The sequence below is a fragment of the Numenius arquata genome, chromosome 5, assembly GCF_964106895.1.
Source record: "Numenius arquata chromosome 5, bNumArq3.hap1.1, whole genome shotgun sequence".
NCBI lineage: Eukaryota > Metazoa > Chordata > Aves > Charadriiformes > Scolopacidae > Numenius > Numenius arquata.
Window position 1 is genome coordinate 14,098,618 of NC_133580.1, and position 21,808 is coordinate 14,120,425.

The 21,808-nt window shown below is 38.5% G+C and overlaps 1 protein-coding gene across 1 annotated transcript in view; it reads left to right on the plus strand.

Moving 5' to 3' along the window:
• ATRX (ATRX chromatin remodeler) overlaps window positions 1-21,808 on the plus strand; it is an 85,927-nt gene that overhangs the window by 2,342 nt on the left and 61,777 nt on the right. Inside the window, exons 2-6 of the mRNA XM_074148304.1 lie at window positions 9,466-9,578; window positions 11,371-11,426; window positions 13,233-13,285; window positions 15,361-15,485; window positions 16,804-16,923. Of these exons, the coding sequence (XP_074004405.1) occupies window positions 9,466-9,578; window positions 11,371-11,426; window positions 13,233-13,285; window positions 15,361-15,485; window positions 16,804-16,923 (467 nt within the window). The remainder of the gene's footprint in view (window positions 1-9,465; window positions 9,579-11,370; window positions 11,427-13,232; window positions 13,286-15,360; window positions 15,486-16,803; window positions 16,924-21,808) is intronic.

Genomic DNA, 21,808 nt, shown 5'->3' on the forward strand with positions numbered 1-21,808 from the left:
GGCTTATAAGCTGATGATCCCATTGCATAGGCTTTTTCTTATTTTCTGTCAATTCAAGTTCTATTTAAAATTGGAGTTGGAGAGAATGAGAGAGAAAAGGAAAACACACACAGACACACTCTCTCTCTCTCTTTTGTTCCCATTTCCCACAAGTCATGTTGGCCTGTCAACTGCCTGCATTTCTGTCACCCTGCACGTTCATTTCATCTTATCTGCAGTTCTGCTCATGTAAGACGTGTACAGAAATAAAGCTAGGAGATTGTTGTTAGAATTCTTTGGAAGATATGCAAACAGTAGTATTTTGATGGAAAATCTTTTCCCAGTATTTCTGGAATATAGACTTACAGTGCTTAAAAGGAAAGTAATCAATCAATACTAGCTTGTTGGCTATGAAGTTTTAAACTTTTTTTTTTATAAGGAATACTTTAATATTAAGAACCTAGGAATATCCCACACCCAGGATGAGAAGTTTGAAGTGCTGAAAAACATGATGAAAGGTGGAGTAACTTACTAAGAAACTTAAAAAGAAATGCTGCCTCTGTAAGTGTTCACAAAGATTTCTCTACTACAACTTTTGCCCAAAAAACTTTTTTTTTTTTTTTAAAGTGGAGGAATCTGTTCCTACCAATCAGTTCATTCATTGTAGAAAATAAGCACAATAATAAAAAAAGAAAACAAGTTTTGAATCTTACTCACTTGAACCATCTGCTAGTCAATGTTGTGATACTGGATTTTTTTAAGTTGGCAAAATAAACTTTTAATGATTCAGACTTTTCAGATTTCAGTATGATATTTTGGTAACTTGGTCTTAACATTTTTGTTAAATTTTCTGCATTTTTGAGTCACCTGAATGTCTTTGTTCTGAGTTATATTATAGGGTTGTTTGAGTTTGAGGCATGTTGTTTAATGCCACAATAATCTAATTGGAAATAAGTCAATAGCAATCTTCCATATGCTCTGAAGGTACAGTGTAAGTTTGCTGTCTTTCACACAGTCATGTGGAATGGGCATAAGCAGATTCTTTGACTCTTCCCCCAAGAAGAGCAAAGCTTTAGGCTGGCAGTTGTCTTCTGTGACAGATGTGCTCCTGAGCCAATGTGTTTGCACTAATTAAATAAAATTCTCTGAGAGAGGAACTTACTGCAGTGACTTCATTATTTCTGTTTTAGTAGAATACTGTCTCTGTATGGGTTTTGTAAACTTTGTGTCAGGGTCTCTGTATAGTTTGACTGAAGGTATCTTCATTTGGTATGAAATCATTTGTTGTCACAAAGGGTTGTATAATACAAATTCTGCAGTAGAATGGTCTTACCATTGTGGAAACTTGAAATTTCCAGTACGGTTACAGATGAGCACTCGCACCCTCTGCTTGAAGGGGAGAAAAGTTAGTGCTTTTTACTTGGATATACCTTGCAAAAAGAAAATATCAAAAATAATACTAAAATGTGCTGTGTTCACCATAAAAACAAATGCCTGCAGTACATGACAAAGTAACGTTTTTAGATTGGATCACTAGATGTGCCTTTTATAAACAGGAGAGCCGAAGGATACTGCTGTACCTCATGAAATCACATTTCGTATCACTGGAGCCCAGCTTGTGCCTTCAGGTGATTTGGAAATGTGAATCAGTTCACGGACAGGTCAGTGGCAGGTTATTCCAGTGGCGAGTCAGGAGGAGAAAGAAGAAATTGTAGAAATTCAGTAGCAAATATGATGGAAGGTTTGGTATTGACTTTAAAGGATGGTAGGTAAAGTGCCCTGATTTACTAAAGGAAGAGTGTAAAGCTTTCATAATTTTTTATAACATCAGGCCGCATGGCACTTATCATTCAAGATGGATGATGGATTGATTGAGGTTGATTTTTTTTTCTTTTTTCTTTTTTTTAATTTTATTTAGAAAAAGAGTGAAACCTTGAAAAAATCAAGAACTTGATTATGCAGGTTGTTGACCAGTGTCAACTTTATTGCTATTTAAGCAGTTTATTTGCAAGTCTGAAAGCTGCACAGTTGTAGAAATTTCTATCTTATTAGGTCTGTCCAACTGTAGGCTTTAATAAATTCAGCTGTAGAAGCCTTGTTGGGCAAATACATCTATTGTGTAAAGCAAAACCAAAAAAATTTGGCAATAGATGTAGGACTGACAGTGCAGCAAACTGACATGACTTTTACCATGTAAAATAAAAAACTGCGCTTCAGATGGACTACAAACCTTAAAACTTGTAGCAAACCTGATTGGAAGTACCTGGGAGAGTGGAAGGGGCACGCTTTAATTCTTAGACAGAGTCTGTAATGAATGATGTCTCATTGAGAATCTGTGATGAACTCCAGGAAGCAGGAGGCAAATGAAGCAAAAGAGAAGGCAGTTTTAGAGTTAGAGCGACATGATGCTATTGGATGTGGAGCCCTTTTTTTCCCTTTAAATGAAGCATCTTTAAGCTTTTTAAATACAATTTTCTGGTTTGAATATTATATATGCTAGTTTGAGCTTCCTTTTCTGAATCACTGTAGTAATGTATTGACTTAGCCATGATTTTTGTTTCATGAAGGTGAAATACTGTGTTTAGATTTTCAAGTGGTTGGCTTCAATCAGTCTTTTCCAGCATCCAGATTATTTTGCCATCAAAGTTACAGACTTCTTTGTGGCATTCAAGCCAACCTGACAATGAGATTATGTCGTAGCTTTTTTTTTTTTATTATTTTTCTTGAATTTTTTTTAAGCTCCCATTAGAGAAACAGGTTAAAAATCCAAGATTTTTTTACTTTTTAGTGAAGCATGGTAACTCCTAGCCAAATCCTGATATGGTTGTTTGCATGCCATCTCAACAGAAAGAAATTGTGTAATCTTTCTTGAACAGAATAAAGGGTCTCTTAGTGACTTGTAACCATTGCTTTTTCATTCCCCTTGTGTGTCTGGAGGAAAATAGTTCTGTTTACTTGTCTGAACCTGTTATGCTGTACTTAAGCTCTAAAGTTACTTCATCCAGTGTCTTCAACTGGGTGGTATCGCTTGATTAAGCCCCTGTGGATTTAAAGTCAGTTCTAAACAAAGTGAAAGAATGAATCTGTGTTAATGAAGTGTTAAGCATAGAATCTTTGAGTTTGATAAAGTGCTAGATGCCTGCATCTCTTTCAGTCAGAGCTTGGGTATTCAGGTCCTTTCTGATTGTATCTGATTTAATAAGTGTAATGTACAGTTCCATCTAAACGTGAGAGAACTTTTTTACTGTGAGAATGGTCAAACGCTGGAACTGGTCACTCAGAGAGGTTGTACCTCTCCATCTGTGGAGGTACTCAGAACCTGACTGGATGTATTTCTGGGTGACCTCCTGTAGCTGTCTCTGCTTTTGCTGGGGGGTTTTCAGAGGTCCCTTCCAACCTAAATGATTCTGGGATTCTTGGTGTTATTTACCTGACCAACTAATTTTGCTTCTGTGGGATAGCTCAAGCTCACACGACTTACTGCTGGTGCTGAAGTTACAGTCCCTTCTTCCCCAGCTCAGGATGTCATCACCTCTGCTTGCAGAAACATTCATACCAATGAGCAGTGACCTGGATTAGGGAAATTATCTAGATTTGGTAGAAGAAATGCCTACTTTTAATATGGTTCGGCTTCTGTGCATAGGTCAAAACAAATACTTGTATTGAAGTAGAAGAGGAAGGAGAGAACTGAGAGTGTGGGTGGCATCAGGTGTGTGTGTCGGGGCATGAGGGTTTGCATCCTTTGGCAGTAGAGCTGGTTCATGCCAACCTGAACAGATTGTGTGAATCCTGATTGTAAAGCCTTACTTATTTTGGCATGTAATTGGTGTATCAGTATAAATAAGTTATAAAATATTGATCTGATTTGGGCTGTACAATATCAGGTTGCTTTGCCCTTGGAAAACTATTGTTGCATTAAAAAACAACCACTAGGAAGTGCTCTGTTTCCCCGTCTTTATAAAACCATATTGTTTTACTTGTTCAACTGATAAAATGGTGGGCTGGTTTTATTTTCTGGTTACGTATTTTTTGTGAGAGCAGTAGGCTGCTTAGGATATTGCAGGTATATTTACGTCTTTTCTGATTAGGGATAAGAAAATAAGCAACCTCTATTGTAGGTTTTATCATCTTTCAGTCTTTCCAAGAGTCTTAAGCTATTTCGTTCATGTGTGTTCAGCCGCAATATTGACACATTTCATACAAAATGACTACGTAGGCTCTGCTCTTATAACTGAAATCTTTGAATTGGGGGAAGTCTTACACTTTCCTTTTCATCAGGAAAAACTTCTATGAAGATTTGCAGGTGACAAAATACTGGCCTGATTATATCAAAGCTTAGGTAGTACGAAAAGAAATTATGCATTTTTTTGAGGAAAAAAAAAAAAGGATGCCTAGTACAAGTTTTGAAATTCTACATTTAAATTATGTCAATTTCACATTTTTTACTATAAAACAGTAATTTTAAAAGATGATCAAGTTTGTAACACATTGGACGTAGAAACACTTTGGAAAAATATATTGTGGTCTCCTTCAGAGCTTTGGGTTCATCTGTATTAGCATCTGAATTAAGAAGTGCATTTTTGAGAGAAGTCTCCAGATCGTCCTTGATTATTAGTTTTGTCGATAATGCAGGGGATGCTTGGGAGTGCACGAACTGGATTCCTTCTGGGTGGAACTAAGCTGAAAGATGTGCTTCAGCATTCTTGATGTGCTCCAACTGCTAGTGCTTGTTCAGTCTGCAGAACCAGCCTACACCTAGCTTGACTTACTGAAAAATGTGTAGCATAGGTATCGGGTCATCAGCACCAAACCTTCCCGTGTTCTAATGTAGACATAGTCTTTTTCTTTCCCCTCCTCTTCCCACTGTCTTATTTAAAATATCCAGGCTTTTTCTGTGGGTTGGTGGATTTCTGCCGTTCCCATAGGCGTATGGTCTGAAGCAGAGGATAGCAGTCTACAGACTGGCAGTACAAAAGCACATCTGGTTTTATTTTTCTTTAATTTTTTTTTTCTAAGGGTTGTTTAATTTTGTCTGCTTAATACTTGTTGTTTTGCAGCATTTCAACTTCAAAAGTGAAAAATGATTGGGACTTAACTTGAAGCAACTGTAAAGATTAATTTAAAAAACTTGTGCCCTTGAACTGTTTTAAAACTTTAAGCATAGAAAAATTTTAGGCAACTGTGGAACTAAAGGAAGGTGAGTATTTAAGATAAGAAAAAAATTGCAAAAGTGTATTTGTCAACATTGACAGAGATGAAAAGCTGGAAAGTACTACTGTTTCATCAACTTTCCGGAGCCATTTAAAATTCAGATGAGGGGCACTTATTTAGACTAAAAGTTGGTAGGATCCTGTGGAAGATTAGAAATTAATTTGCTTAAAGAAAATACAGTTTTAAAACTGTTCTTCCAGATGTTAACAATAACTGGGACATTCCCCACCGACGTTTTTGAAGTGTCTGAAGAAAGCAGATAGAAACTGAACTCAATAACAAGGTTTTTCTCATGTAGTTTCACAGTATAATTTCAAATTAATTTAATTTATAGCCAATAAAATCACTGTAGGGTAATGAGAAATAAAACCAAACTCTAGAACACTTTCCTCCCACCCCTCCCTTCTTCCTGGGATCAACTTCACACCTGATTTCTTTGCCTCCTCCTGCCGAGTGGTGCTGGGGGACTGGGAACAGGGGCTGTGGTCGGTTCATCACATGTCTCTGCTGTACCTTCCTTCTCATTCTCTTCCTCTGCTCCGGTGTGGGGTCCTTCCCACAGGAGGCAGTCCTCCATGAACTTCTTGAACATGGGTCCCTTCAGGAACAGACTGGGTCCCCTGTGGGGTCACAGGTCCTGCCAACAACCCCGCTCCAGCGTGGGCTCCTCTCTCCACGGGTCCACAGGTCCTGCTGGGAGCCTGCTCCAGCACGGGCTCTCCACGGGGTTGCAGCTTCCCTTGGGCATCCACCTGCTCCAGTGTGGGGTCCTCCATGGACTGCAGGCAGATCTCTGCTCCACCATGGACCTCTATGGGCTGCAGGGGGACAGCCTGCCTCACCATGGTCTTCATCACAAAAGGTACAGGGGAATCTTTGCTCCAGGGCTGGAGCACCTCCTCTGCCTCCTTCACTGACCTTGGTGTCTGGAGAGTTGTTCCTCTGACATTCTCACTCCTCTCTCCCGGCTGCTGGTGCCCAGTGTTTTTTTTTTCACCTCTTCTTAACTATGTTATCCCAGAGGCACTATCATTATCGCTGATAGGCTCAGTGGGTCCATCGCTTGGCCAGTGTGGGTCCACCTTGGAGCCAGATGGCACTGGCTCTGTCGGGCGTGGGGGAGGCTTCTGGCATCTTCTAACAGAAGCCATCCCTGTAGCTCCCCTGCTACCAGAACCTGGCCATGTAAACCAAATAGGGGTAAGCACATAAAAGGGGATAGCAGTCGACAACCAGATTGAATCAAGTTTGTTGTGTCTAGATTAGAACACCACCCGTCCCTTCATTTTCTTCTTATAAAGTCTATTGATTTGTAGAATCATTTAACCTAATAACATGGTTTGCCTGTTGTGTACTTTTTTTTTATCCTAGTAAGGGCCAGGCGTTTGCTGTTTAAGATTACAGCACTTGCTCTGAATTTAGGTAAGAAACGGTGTTCTTACAAGATAGTTTCCCAAGGTCACAAATCAGGTTCATGGCCAAACCAATAATAGTAGGACACCTTTCCTTTCTTTCTTGTTTTAATTAGGCTAAACGGTGTTGAAATAGCTCTAGACTGATGGTGAAGCCATTTGCTTACAATGTGCAAGCCTGCAAACTCAAGTAAACAGTGTAGGGGCTGTTGCGATATAGTAGAGGGAGACTGCTTGTTTCACTTACTGCTTCTGAGATGGTCCTAAATTTTTAGGCTTCTATGTTGTTTTTTTTTTTTTTAATGCACATTTTATAGGTTGTGATCAATTTAGTAGTGGGTGAGTCTATTAATATATTACAAAGAATACGGATTTTGCAGTAGAAGCTTTAAAAAATATTATAGATAATATATTTTCCACTATAAAGGGATGACATAAAATCACTTTTGTACAAAACCAGGTAATAGACTGCCCTAAATTTAAATGTCTTTTGGGTGAAGTACAGTAAGTGTAACACCTTTACTTACATTTGACCTGGTGTTCCTTATTGCAGGCTTATGGTGCAAAATGCTGAATAATCCAGAGGAAAAGCAAGCTGAGAGGACTTTTTAATACTAGTTTGCAGATTATTTTTTTGGTAGTTGTTTGTCAGCATCAACATTTTCATGTGAAAATGTTAATTTTAGGCTAGTTAGTATAAGGGTTAATAAGTGGCAGTAAGATTATGTTCCAAGTGTTAGTCACAAAGACACATGCATACTATTCTGAATTTGTTTTGTATTGAGAACAATAATTTTATAACTCATTTTCTTTTCTAAAATATTGTTACCAAAACAAGTTATTTATAAACTAAATGAGCAGAATTCCACATGTGGGTTTTTTACTACCAAAAAATGTACTTTTTTGCAGCCTTTCTAAATGTGCATTAGTTCTTCAGACCATCTGGAATGGATATAAAATCTCTTTATGTACTTGTACTATCAAATAATTTTGAACAACTCTTTAATTTTTTTAACTTAATGGGAATAAATTGTCATTAAATCTCCTTTCTAAAGTAGAGCATGCAATCTGTTAAAACTGAAGTGTACCATTATCATCTTCTGTAGTGTTTTCCAAGGATGCCCTCCACCCATGACAAAGAGAAAAGCCCAAGTTTAGGGGACTGGCAGTTGTGTAGCAGCATGAGTCCAGTAATTAGAGGGAAAGACTTTTAAACAGATTGAGAGAAAAATTTTAAGATACACTTGAGAGTAAAAGAGGCTTTGTTACACTCCTTTAAAGTTGTTCAAGTGAGTGATGGTATGTGTGTAGTCCCGAAAGAAAAGTGTCCTTTACTCATACAGAGAATCTTTCCATTACAAAGTGCTATTTTCTTTTATTTTAAGTACTTCAGAAGATTTAAAGAAATTACAGGTTTGATTTTTTTCTTTAAATGGATGTTTTATGCTGGTCTATGTGTGGTTATTTTCACTGGTTTGAGTAGTCGCCGGCATTAATGTGGTGATACTCTTTCAGTCATTGCTCAAGAGAGCGCTCACCTGCATGTCCTCCTTATAAAACAGGCAATTTTTTTTTTAGCAATAACAGTTAAATTGAAAGTCAGAAGTTAATAAATTGATGTGTTCAGAGAAATAGTAGAGATGGCAGAGGTGAGTGGATTGAGCTTCTGATACCCGTAAAACAGGGACAGAAAATCTTACTACTTGCTATCAGAAGACTTTTGAAAGTAGGTGGGAGATAAAAAGTGAAAAGGATGGAAGCCTGTATCCTTTAACTGGGTTAATTTACGAAGGGCGTAGCATAATTCAGCAGTTTGAAAACCCATATGTAGTAAGAGATAAGGTGTGATGACTCAGGCGTATCAGCTGGCAGATTTTGGAGGACTGATAGCGTCCAGAGGGCAGCAGTGACAAACAGCGGAGAGTGACAACTCTGGACACAGCGGGGTCTGAAAGCCTGACTGCCCGTGGCCTCAGGCAGTGCCCCCGCAGCTGGGGAAAGGCACTTGTCTCAGGAAATTGTAAAAGCTTTGGGAGGAGAAAATCTGAAATAAACGATGTACAATGAGAGGGAATAACATGTAGATTATGAAGCAGTATAGCCTTTTAAGAAAAGTATAGAATAAAGGCATTCTATGTATACTTATTACAGTAAAAAGGCAAGACTAACGGTTGCTGCTGTCTAAAACAACCTAGTGAAAATTCCCAGGGTAATATTTTTTTTACAAATTAATTAAGAATACTTATACAAACAAGAAATGATCTGATTCTGTGCAGTTGGTTTTTGACAAAATGAATGCAGGATACCCAGTATAAGTGTACATGGCTGATTTAATAGAAGCTTTGCATAATGGACCTGTTTGTTTCTAAGGTTGTAAGTGAAATTCTGCGATTTCTAGTGTTTTATATCCTGAAAGGTTACATTTCTGGTAATAAAATAAAGATTTTACTATTTTTACCTGTTCAGCTTCTGAGAAAGTAGAATCTTAAATTAATGTTTCTCTATCTTCATGTCATAGCAGCATTACTACTCAGACTTCCTTGAATTTTGTAAATAATTTTAAACAGCAAAAACTATTTAAAATAGTAGAAACTGTTTAAAATAGGCTTTTTGTTATTACTGTTAACAGTCCTTAGTGCTTTCTTGTCAATAAGGCTGCACCTATTCTTCTACTCAGGGTTTAACAAAATTGTATGGTTTTCATTTGCTTTAATGTTCTCTTGCAGAAACAAATACAATAATAAGCAATAACTGAGTTTCTTTTTAGGTATTTATTAATTAAGATTTAACATAATTTCTTTCAAGCTTGCTAAATTTGAGTGAGATACATAGGTAACTTCAAGTTTTATTTGTATTTTAACAGTGAAAGCAAGTTGAATACATTGGTGCAGAAACTTCATGACTTCCTGGCTCAATCATCAGAAGAATCTGAGGACGCAAACTCTCCTCCAGCATTATCTAAAAACAAGACCATAGGTAAAAATACATATTTTTTTTTAATTTATTTTCAATTTAGATATGATTCTAAAGTCAGATAACTTTGTGTTGTTACTTCACTATATCACAATTCACTGGGGCAATTATGCAAAGTCCTAATGTGATTTAAGTAGCAATATCTTAATAAGTATATAGTAGGCCTTTGATACAATATTTCTTTTAGTTCTGAATCTTTTCTGAATGTGAAAAAAGCTAATTCTACTGGTAATGTACCTTCTATGAAACATGAGATGTAAACATGGATGTATTTGCTCTGCTAGGGGTGCCTTGTTCAGTTTTCCTGAATGTGTAAGGCTAGTATCTTATTTTTTTCTGCTGATGTTAAGCTTTTACCATTCTTGTATTTGTGGAAGAAGTTCTGGAGATTATGCTTTCATAATTATTTGAAAAAGATTTCTACAGGTAATTTGGAAATGTTTGAAAAGAAAATAATACTTCTGAAAAACCTTAAGTCCTACACTAGGTCAAATTTGGTATTAGAAATTTTTACTTACAGGTTAGAAGTAACTAATTTCAAACACTTTGGTTTGATTACAGTCATAAAAAGTTAAAATATTTCATAACAGTACTCAATAAAATTTGTTTCCAAATTTAACTAGGTTAAATCTGTTTTCTGGTTTAACTGGGACTGGATACAGGTGCAAAATCTTTCAGTCTACTTAGTGAGCTAAAAGCTATGCTGAAGTGACAGAGTACAGGAGAATGAGAGTGTGTTGGCTGTGTTACGGAATGTATTTTCAAATTCCTGTTGTCCTAAGTAATAAACATACACAGGTTTTTCTGGTGGACAGTTACTTTCTTTTAATATTTTGTCTTGAGAGAGAGTCTGCTGCCATGTGGTGCTAACCTCCTTGTGTCACCATCAAATTGAACTGTTAACATAGGAAAAAAATTATTCATGTGATACTTCAGCAGAATAATAAACTGTGGTGCAGTGGGAGGCGTCCCTGCTTGTGGCTGCTGGGGAGTTGGAACTAGATGATCTTTAAGGTCCCTTCCAACCCAAACCATTCTATGATTGTAAAAGAAAATAGTTTTTTTTCCCAAAACTGAGGTGTAAGGATATAGTAAGTTGCAGTGCTAAGTCTTATATTAAAATCACCAATGATCACAATACGTGTCCTGTAATTACACTACCACTTTACTTGTGTGTTTCACAGTAGTGCATCTATTAAAATATGACTATAACTAGGCCTTTTGAGCAACTTTATACACATATCATTGAATCACTGGATTTGAAACTTTCCCTTCCATTACCTGGACTTGCGGATGGAACAGATACTAATAGGTTGCATGTCTTTAGGTTTTATATTCCACAGTTCCCTAGATTGAGAAATGGGAGATCTCTGTCATGTCCTGCATCAAATGGGATTTTTATCTGTGGTTCCATGATCCCAGATTTAATACTTTGTTTTTAATGTCAAGATGTGTAAGAGAAAATGCGTAAAGTAATCTCTTAGAGATTAAAAAAAATGCACTAACTGTATTATTTCTGCATGTACAGTTAGACTTCCATTTCTTCAATATTTCTTCACCACTTGGAAGGCTGTCTTTTAGCCTATCAGCAACTTAACTGAAAGTAATTTCTAAATGATTTCTGTAAAATGCATACCATTCAGTGGGCCATGTTTTGTTGTGCAACAGTGCATCTCTGAAAGTCACAGTCGTCTTTAGTCACACTAGTGAAACATAAACAATGCGATGACATAAAATGTGAAGAACTTTTAATATTTCTTGCATTTTATTGTATTTCTTTAATTTCTCTCCACAGGTAAAAATAGAGAACCTAGAAGTAGTCCGGCTTCAATGGAGAACAATAGAGAAGAGGTAGGAATAAAAATGCTGTTGAATTTTAGTTGCATACTAGTGCAGAATGGCTAGTATAGAAAATGCTGAGTTCACTTTGCTTTTACAATAAATACTTAAACGATATTCAGAACCATGCAGTAAATGTCATCATACCTGCTGAATAGAAGCATTAGGTGTAAGATATTTTAAAATATATTTTAAATTAAATTTGAAATTTTGAATGATACCCACTTTGATTTAGGCATATGCAAGCAATACTGTTTCTCCCCCTCCCCCCACCTTCTTTATTCCTAAATTATTGAAATACACACATTTACTTGGACAACTGCATTGTCTTTCTGATGCACAATGATTCTTGGGAAAACTGTCTCTAACAGAGTTTGGAGAGTTAGGTTTTACTTACCTGAGGTACGCAATTGCATTTTTATTAAGAAATGCAAGTATTGTTAATTGATTAAGATTGAGTATATTGCAAAGTGAGTTTTTCTTTTTAAAGAAATTCAGTTAATATTCTTTTATCCTTATTCTGTTCTTTGGCTCACGTGTAAACACTCTTATTTTTTGTTTAAAAGAATTGCTCTCTACCTCATATTTACACTTACACCCTGTTACTCAGGTAACAGTAGATACTTAATTGTCCTTTTAGGCAAATATGCTTCTTTTTTTTTAAAAAGAAAAAAAGATGGAGATACAGGATCTTTATTAAAGATGAGAAAATTTTTTCTATGTGGTGTTTTGTATACATCATAGACATTTTTCCTGTGGTGTGTCTTACTAATATCTACTCTCCTGCTGGAAACATTCTGGTATACAATATGTTAATATGTAGAGGAAGCACAAGTGCCAGTGTCCTGCCTTAGTTTGCCTTTATTGCAGTAAATTCGGGTATTTATTTGATACTGCTCAAACCTAGTTACAATATGCATGTATATCATAAAAATCAGTTTCCCTGTAAAGACAGTCAGCCCTTTCTGGCATATGAGCCAGATAACAAGTGTCTGTATTCTGCTGGCAATTCTTGGGTGCTTACTGGTGATAGCTCCCTAGCCCCAGCCATCGAAAACCCTCCATATCTATGTTGGAAAAGGTGATGGTTTCTTCACATAGTGGGAAAAACATTCATAGACCTGCATAAACTACCGCAGCACTAAGTGCTGTGAGGAATCCCGGTGAATTGCAAAAAAGTGAAAATGCAGAGCAGCGTAGAGGCAGGTGGATATATGTGAATTGGGCAGTTCTTCCAGGTGCTCATCGTGCAAGTTAACATTACAGTGAAGACATACAGAGCGGGAGGCCCCACAGTTCTTGGTGATTAGGGCCGACCAGTGGTCATGAGCCATTCTCAGTCTGTTCTCCAGAAAGCTGAGAGAACTTCCAGTATGTACTGCAAGTTGAGAACATCCTCAATTTCATGAAGACTCAGTGCTTGAGGTACATGCAGTGTTTCTCTCTGAATGTCTCAAATTATGAGTGCCCTCTCTTAACTTCTTTTGAGATATATGCAGAGGGGGATTAGTGAGAGTTAGTGACTTTACCTTAGAGTTTGGCGACACCTATTTTTAAATCCTTTTTAAGGGAATAATGACTTCTTAGAGTGTGAAGCTCCATAGATTTAGTTTAACTCAACTGGCATGACTATTGAAGTTGTCTGTCACTTTTTGTTAATGGTTTTCCTGCCTTTTTTTTTTTTTTGGTAATAGCATTGGTGACTTCTGCAATGTGTTCCAGTTGATGTAGTTAATGTAAGAATGTAAGAAACTGCTTTTATTGACAGGTCACTTGGTCACAAATGTGTTGACTTTTTAATTTTTTTCTTGGTTTTAGGGCAGTAGTTCTTCAGAAAGGTCCAAATCCTTAGGATCATCGCGTTCAAAAAGGTTGGTTTGGAAAATAAAAATAAATCAATTACATTTTGGCATGTGAAACTATAGAAAAGTCCATTCGCTATGCCTGATACTTTTAGTATACACCAGTATAAATCTATTAAGTTACCAGAGTGCTGGTAAAACAAATGCCTCATTGTGCACTTAAAATTCAAACCATAGAATCACAGAATCTTCATGGTTGGAAGGGACCTTTGAGACCATCGAGTCCAACCATACGCACACACACACACAAAAAAACCCCACCAAACCAAAAAACAAACAAACAAAAAAACCACCAACACAACAATCTCAGGCACTAGAGCATGCCCTGAAGTGCCATGTCTACACATTTCTTAAATACCTCCAGGGTTGGTGACTCTACCACCTCCCTGGGCAGGCTGTTCCAGTGCCTGACCACTCTCTCAGTAAAGTAATTCTTCCTAATATCTAATCTAAACCTCCCCTGCCCCAACTTCAGACCATTTCCTCTGGTCCTGTCTTTACTTACTTGGGAGAAGAGGCCAACACCCACCTCTCTACAACCTCCTTTCAGGTAGGTGTAGAGGGCAATGAAGTCTCCTCTTCTCCAAACTAAACATGCCCAGTTCTCTCAGCCTCTCCTCATATGACCGTCATTCAGGGTCAAAGGTTAAGATCATAAAGCTTGATTTTTATTAACAGAGAGAACAATATTATCCTGTATCTTCAGGACAAAAGCGTTTATACAACTGTTCATCACTCTTGCTATTTCTACATTCAGGATTCTTCCCAAAATGTAAATTGGGGCATGCGGAAAAAAGGCTTTATGTACCTTACTACTGGGAGACTGTAGAATCAAAATGTTTCTTTAAGTTGTCTCTGCAGAAACTGCCTTTTGCTGTATCTCTTCTTAATGCTTTTCTGCATTTTGATTTTTAAAAAGTATGGAGTTAACTGTTTACCAACCAGTTTGAACCTACAGGAGACAAATTACTTGTGACCTAAGTAGCAGCAAACATATTGTAGTAAAACTCCTTCTCATCTTTTGCTCTCAGCTGATGCTTATTTGTTATGTCCTTCATGATTTTTTTAAAAATTCTACTATACTGTATAGATTGGTGAGCTCTTCTAAATGCATGATTTCAACAGCTGCTTTTTTACTATTCCTTAGAAGTCTTGTATATCTCTTTTCACTCTTCTTTTTATCCAGGTTTGTTTATTTTATCGTGTCTGCTGGAATTAAATAATACTCTTCATGCCCCTTTTTCTGTTTGTCTTGATTCCATATTTGCAAGTGTGGTTTTATATTTGGCTTTAATTTCTCCCTCGTCTTCTGAATCCAGTGTTCTACTGAACTCTTTTAATTTATATTACTGTCTCGCTTTTTTGCTTCCTGTCTATTACTAAAGGTATTTTCACTCATACATGTATCATACTGTGTCTGATACTGGCAAAAACAGTATCCTGTAGTAGTTCATGTATTACCTTCAGACTACAGAAAATTATGCTCAATATTAATTTTTTTTCTTTTTTTCTTCCCTGCCATGACATGGTAAATTCATTCATTTTAATGGATTCAGTTTTGTTTGTGTGGAATTCTGGCACCTGGTCTTTTTATGCAACAGCCAGCTTTTTCATTTCTTTCTGCATTGCCTTTATGTCCTTGCAAGCATCTTTTCTGCCAAGCTCTTTTTTGTCATTTGGTAATATCTGTGTGTTCTCTTTGCACTGCCTGTTAAACTGGGAATGGTGTATAAAATTTCTGAGCAGATATTCACTTATGTTTCATTCAGGCTTTTTTCCTAAAAGTGTGACTTTCCTGCATACCATCTTAAAAATACATCAAACCTTGAGTTTACAAAAAGAAAAATACTTTATTAGTATATCTTTTTATTTCATGTAGGAGGGCAGTATTCCTGTTCCTAACAAGAAATTATAACTTACTTATTGTAATAATTCAGAGCATCCCATCTTACAATGTCTTAAATGAATTTAAGAAGAACATAGCTTTCCCCAGTTAATATGGTGTTTTGCTTACAAAGCACCAGACTTACATGTATTGCAATATGTAATATTTGTTATGGTATGGTTTTTTTCTGTTTATGCAGGAAACCTACAGTTGTAACAAAATATGTTGGATCAGATGATGAACAAATCTTAGATGAAACTGTAAATGAAGATATTTCAAATGAAAACTCGGAAAACGATGTTGATATGAAAAGCTTGCCTAAAGGTAGTTCATTTCTGTCCGTGTTTCTGAATCCAGCGAATTAGCCAAGATTTTGATGCAGCATAAATAATTAAGTAGAATGCACATGTATTAGTAAAATGCCTGTCTTAGGTCCTGTTGGCTTTTATATATAAACACACAAGCTTGTGCACAAACACACACACACACAGACACCCCATGTGCACACATTTAAAAGAGGAAACCAAGCACCTTTAGTTTTTAACCCAGCATACTTTAATCTGTGAGTACACCAGGATGTGCTGGTGGCTTAATTTCGAATGTCTACTGACATCAGTATAAAACCAACATGAAATGGGAAATAATTTATTTCTGGTTTTTTTTGGAGTCTCAGACTGTCACTTGTAAGTCTCATTTATTATGCTGTTCTGTCTTTGAGATTATTAACAATTAGATCAACAGAAGCAAAATTAAATCTGCAGGGGAATCTATTTTTAAGCACCCTTTAGAAGTAGTTAATACTATAAGCCTACAACCTGCTTTTCATAACTGTAGTTTGAATTTTAATAATCTCTTCCATTTCTTACCTGTGAAAGTTACAGAAAAAATTGGAGGGACTGCTACTGTTTACAGCATGAGTAGAAGTACTTAAAGCAGTCACTTTAAATGTTAGATTCATCTAGCATTCTTTAGAATGTTAGGTTATTTCCAGTGTCCTCACAACAAAAATAGGAAAATTGAGCTCTTAAGTAGGAAAGATGGTTTTCATTCACATAATTTTGATTAGTACTCGTTAAATAAAAAAGTGAATTTCTGAATTTTGTTAAAAGACAAAGCAGGTTTTATTCTATTGCTTTTTCATGAATAACTTCAAGTGAGGGAAACTGCATAGAAGGGGGGAAGGAGAGAGAGGAGAGAGGGAAAGAGTAGTTGCTCTAAGGCTTTTGATAGATTTAAGTGACCTAATCAAATTTATTTATTTGTAGCATTGCACTACAAATTCCTGTACTACACACACACAGCAGTATGACAGTCCTGTTCCGCACGTACCACATCAGGGCAAAGAGAGCAGAATTTGCTCCTCGTTGCCCATTCAGTCTTTGGCTTTTGTCCTACAGCTGCAAAACAGACGTAGTTTGAAGTGTGTGGTGGTGGTTTTTGGTTTCGCTTTTGTTTTTTGTTTGTTTGGGTTTTGTTTTTTTTTTCCTGTGAACATCTGTGCATTCAAAACTTTGTTGAGTTTTAGTCAACAGATTGCACTTTTTTTTTTTTTAAGGTACTATGTTGGCTTTTATTTAAACAGGACTTTTGCACTTCATTTGGATGTGTAATGGTTTCCAATTTCTAAATAAAATTATTCTAGGTACAGTGGTTGTACAGCCTGAGCCAGTGCTGAATGAAGACAAAGATGATTTTAAAGGGCCTGAATTTAGAAGCAGAAATACTGTTAAAATGAAACCTGAAGCTCCCAAAAAGCGTGGAGGTAAATACAATTTAAAACATTTATTAAAACGGGTTTAAATTGTTGCTCATGACCACATTTGGTACATCTGAAAATTTTTCATATTTCTAATAAATTATCCTAAAAATGCCTCCACTCTTCTGGCTTTTTGTTAATTAAAGATTCTAGCTGGCTGAAATTAGCCTCCACTGCTGCCCCTGCAATGCAGCAGTGAAAGCTAAGATTAGTCCTCATTAAACTTCTCATTTTCGGTAGCTATAGGATGCATCATTAGGTACTCCATATGGACCCTTCTTGATTTGTATTCAGAACAGTTGCTTGGTTGTGATGAGGTGTTACAGGTATCCCTTTTTTTAAGGAGTTATATTGGAACATCATTGATACGGGAACATTCACTGACTCACCAAGAAAGCAACCATATTTGAGCAGGGACATGTAGAGGCATATCATCAATCAGTGAGCTAACAAGAAACCTAAAACCTCTAGCAATTCAAAGACTTTTTTGTTTTGTTTTTAAATTGTGGGAAATTCCCTACCAGTGGCCCATTCTAAGGATTATTAACCAGCTGTGCCAGCTGGTTTTCCGTAGCTGCTGCTAAAACCAAGAAGTTAGGTAAATAGCAGTGATAACAGAAGTTCATCCCATTTGTTTCAAAAAAGTAAAGGAGAGGGAAGATTATGTGTAAAGTAGCAAATAAGAAGGCAGATATTTTTGTTAATACTAATAGCAATATCTTAGTTCACACACCTACAGCATTATCCAGGATATTCAGACAAACAGCTCTTGTACACACTATTCATTCTTCCCATTGTATCATTTGAGATCTTTGCTGTCTTTTAAAGTGTTACTATAATTTAATAAGTGCTATTTCTCCATCTGTGGTTAAAGGGCTGTGTGGAAATGTGCTTGTGCATAGATATGGGCTCATGCGTGACTTCAATCACATTTCAAGAATTGATGTTTTCTCTAAGTTATTAATCTTTGAAAGTCAGTTCCATTCTCTTCATGCAAGATGTCCTGTTCAGCCTACAGGAATGTTTTTTCCATTTGTGTTTGCAACAATTTTACAAGAGGTCCAAAAGAAATCTTCAGGGGTATAGTGTTGAAAAGATAGGACTCTTGTACTTGAGCTTTGTGGCCTGTGTCTGCACCCCCGGGACAATTGAGCTGCCCTTCCAGCTTGCTTTCTCCATGCCTAGGGAATTTGCAGGCCTTCCTTTGGACTGGCTACTCATGTACTGATGTCTGATATAATAATTTTGTAAGGGACATCAGGAGTTTGTTTAAGCCATACCTTTGTCCAGGGCAAGCTCAGCTATATCTGTGTCAGTGCTGACAATCTCTGACTTGATTTTAAAGCTGTCCAGTACATTTGTTAAGCTCCTGTCAACTTTGAGGGAAATGGAATAGATACTGCCTGCAGCTGCGTTGTCCCCGTTTCCAGACCAGGAAAGGTAGCCAGGCAAGGGACACGACCACAGTTACCCTCAAGAGCAGCTGAATTAAGAATGTATCAAACCAGTTTTGTTTTGTGATGTGCACAGAAGAGGCAGAGCAGATCCATTTAATGTACACCTGCAGGCAGCGAGCCTAGTTAGAAGAAGTGGCACTTACCTTTCTCTTGCTGCTAGAATGAGCTGCCGAATCTGCACATGCAAAGTTAAGCTTTACTGGCTTAAGCAGGTAAGCATGTAGTCCCAACTACTTGAGATCCTGGATTCTATACTTACTCAGTGCAAGTAAATAATAACAGTGAAATAAAAAATGCCATATATTGTTCTTTGAGGAATGCATATTCTCATTTTTATTACGAGTTATATCACAGAATCTTCATGGTTGGAAGGGACCTTTGAGACCATCGAGTCCAACCACAAAAAATACAAACAAGCAAACAAAACCCCACAAATAGACACAAACCCACAATCTCAGGCGCTAGAGCATGCCCTGAAGTGCAATGTCTACATGTTTCTTAAGTACCTCCAGGGATGGCGACTCCAGTGCCTCCGTGGGCAGGCTGTTCCAGTGCCTGACCACTCTCTCAGTAAAGTAATTCTTCCTAATATTTGATCTAAACCTCCCCTGCCGCAACTTCAGACCATTTCCTCTGGTCCTGTCATTATTCACTTGGGAGAAGAGACCAACACCCACCTCTCTACAACCTCCTTTCAGGTAGGTGTAGAGGGCAATGAGGTTCTCCCCTGAGCCTTCTCTTCTCCAAACTAAACATGCCCAGTTCTCTCAGCCTCTCCTCGTGTGACTTGTTCTCTGGACCCCTCACCAGCTTGGTGGCTGTCCTCTGGACACGCTCCAGCATTTCAGTGTCCTTCTTGTAGTGAGGGGCCCAGAACTGAACACAGCACTCGAGGTGAGGCCTCACCAGTGCTGATTTCAGAGGCACCATCACTTCCCTACTCCTGCTGGCCACTCTATTCCTGATACAGGCCAGGATGCCGTTGGCCTTCTTGGCCACCTGGGCACACTGCTGGCTCATGTTAAGCCGGCTGTCCACCAACACCCCCAGGTCCTTTTCTGCTGGGCAGCTTTCCAGCCACTCTTCCCCAGGCCTGTAGCATTGCCTGGGGTTGTTGTGACCGAAATGCAGGACCCGGCACTTGGCCTTATTAAACCTCATCCCACTGGCCTTGGCCCATTGATCTGACCTGTCCAGATCCCTCTGTAGAGCTTTCCAACCCTCAAGCAGATCAACACTCCCACCTACTTTGGTGTCATCTGAAAACTTACTGAGGTTGCACTCAATCCCCTTATCCAGATCATCAATAAAGATATTAAACAAGACTGGCCCCAAAACTGAGCCCTGAGGGACACCACTGGTGACCGGCCGCCAACAAGATTTCACTCCATTAATCACAACTCTGTGGGCACGGCCATCCAGCCAGTGAAGAGTACACTTGTCTATGCCATGATTTGCCAGCTTCTCCAGGAGAACGCTGAGGGGGACGGTGTCAAAGGCCTTACCAAAGTCCAGGCAGACAACGTCCACAGTCTTCCCCGCATCGAGAAGGTGGGTCATATGGTCATAGATCAAGTTGGTTAAGCAGGACCTCCCTTTCATAAACCCATGCTGGCTGGCCCTGATCCCTTGGCTGCCCTGCACTTGCCGTGAGAGGTCACTCAAGATGATCCTCTCCATGATCTTTCCCGGTACCGAGGTCAGGTTGACAGGCCTGTAGTTCCCCGGATCCTCCTTCCAGCCCTTCTTGTAGATGGGTGTCACGTTGGCCACCCTCCAGTCATCTGGTACCTCTCCTGTTGACCAGGATTGTTGATTGATAATGGAGAGAGGCTTGGTGAGCTCTCCAGCCAGCTCTCTGAGTACCCTTGGGTGAATCCCATCCGGCCCCATAGACTTTTGTGTGTCCAGGTGCATAAGCAAATCATTAACTACTTCCTTCTGTATTATGGGGGGGTTGTTCTGCTCTCCATCCTTACCTTTCAGCTCAGGAAGCTGAACATCATGGGGGTAGCTGGTGTGACTACTGAAGACAGAGGCAAAGAAGGCATTGAGTATCTCAGCCTTCTCCTCGTTCTTAGTTGCAGTGTTTCCCCCCGCATCCAGTAAGGGATGGAGATTCTTCCTGACTCTCTTTTTGTTGACGTATTTATAAAAAACTTTTTTTGTTGTCCTTTATATTAATGGCCAGGTTGAGTTCCAGCTGGGCTTTTGCCTTCCTAATTTTTTCTCTGTATAACCTAACAAGATCTCTGTACTCCTTCTGAGTTGCCCATCCCTTCATCCAAAGGTGGTAAACCCTTCTTTTTCCCCCAAGTCCCATCAAAAGCTCTTTGTTCAACCAGGCTGGCCATTTTCCCTGCCCTTTAATTTTGCGCCTCATGGGGACAGCCTGCTCCTGGGCCTTTAGGATTTCCTTCTTGAAGAGTGTCCAGCCTTCCTGGACCCCTTTGCCCCACAGGACCATCTCCCAAGGGGCTCTCCTAGCCAGGGTTCTGAACAGGCTAAAGTCCGCCCTCCAGAAGTCCAAGGTGGAGGTTTTGCTAACCCCCTTCCTTACCTCACTAAGAATTGAAGACTTGACCATTTCATGATCACTAAGCCCAAGACGGCCTCCGACCTCCACATCTCCCACTAGTCCTTCTTTGTTTGTGAAAAGTAGGTCTAGCGAGGCGCCTCCCCTGGTAGGCTTTCCTACCAGTTGTGTCAGGAAGTTATGTTCCATACGCTCAAGGAACCTCCTAGCCTGCCTGCTCTTTGCCGCGTTATATTTCCAGCAGGTATCCAGTAGGTTGAAGTCCCTAGGTTGATGTCCTGTGTATGTTAGAAATAGTAGTAGTAATCGAACTCTTGCCTTCCTAGCATCCAAATGCTCTTATCCAAGACTGTAAAAGGCGTTGTGTCAGTCCTTATTTTAAAGTTTTGTGTTGCAGAGTGCTTATGGTTGTATTTTTGCTAATAAAATCATAGTTACGAATGTTTTTAAAGTAAGTATTTTCTTGATATTAATGAATTAGTAGTTGTTTAATTTCTTTGGATTATCATTTGTAGTGGTAACATGGTTTACAGCAGTTTGCCTCATAAATCATCTTTTTTTTTTTTTTTTTTCTGGTGCCAACTTGCAGATTTTAGGAAGGAGGCAGTAGGGCTTCCCCTTGAAGAGAAGGGGAAAGTGGCTTGGGACTTGACAGTGAACAGCATGTTCTCCCTCAGTTGGCTGTTACACTCTGTCATTCTTACACCCATTTAAGGGCTGTGTTGGTTGACAAAGCCTGGGTAGGCTTCTGTGCTGCTTGGTGTAACAGAATGCGGTAGTCTTTTCCAAGTAGTACAGTATGATGGATGTGTTTATTCGAGGTTCACCAGCAGGTGTTTGAGCTGTTTTTGAGGTCAGAAGAGTGCTTTGCAAGTCCACGAGCTCCACAGTACATATG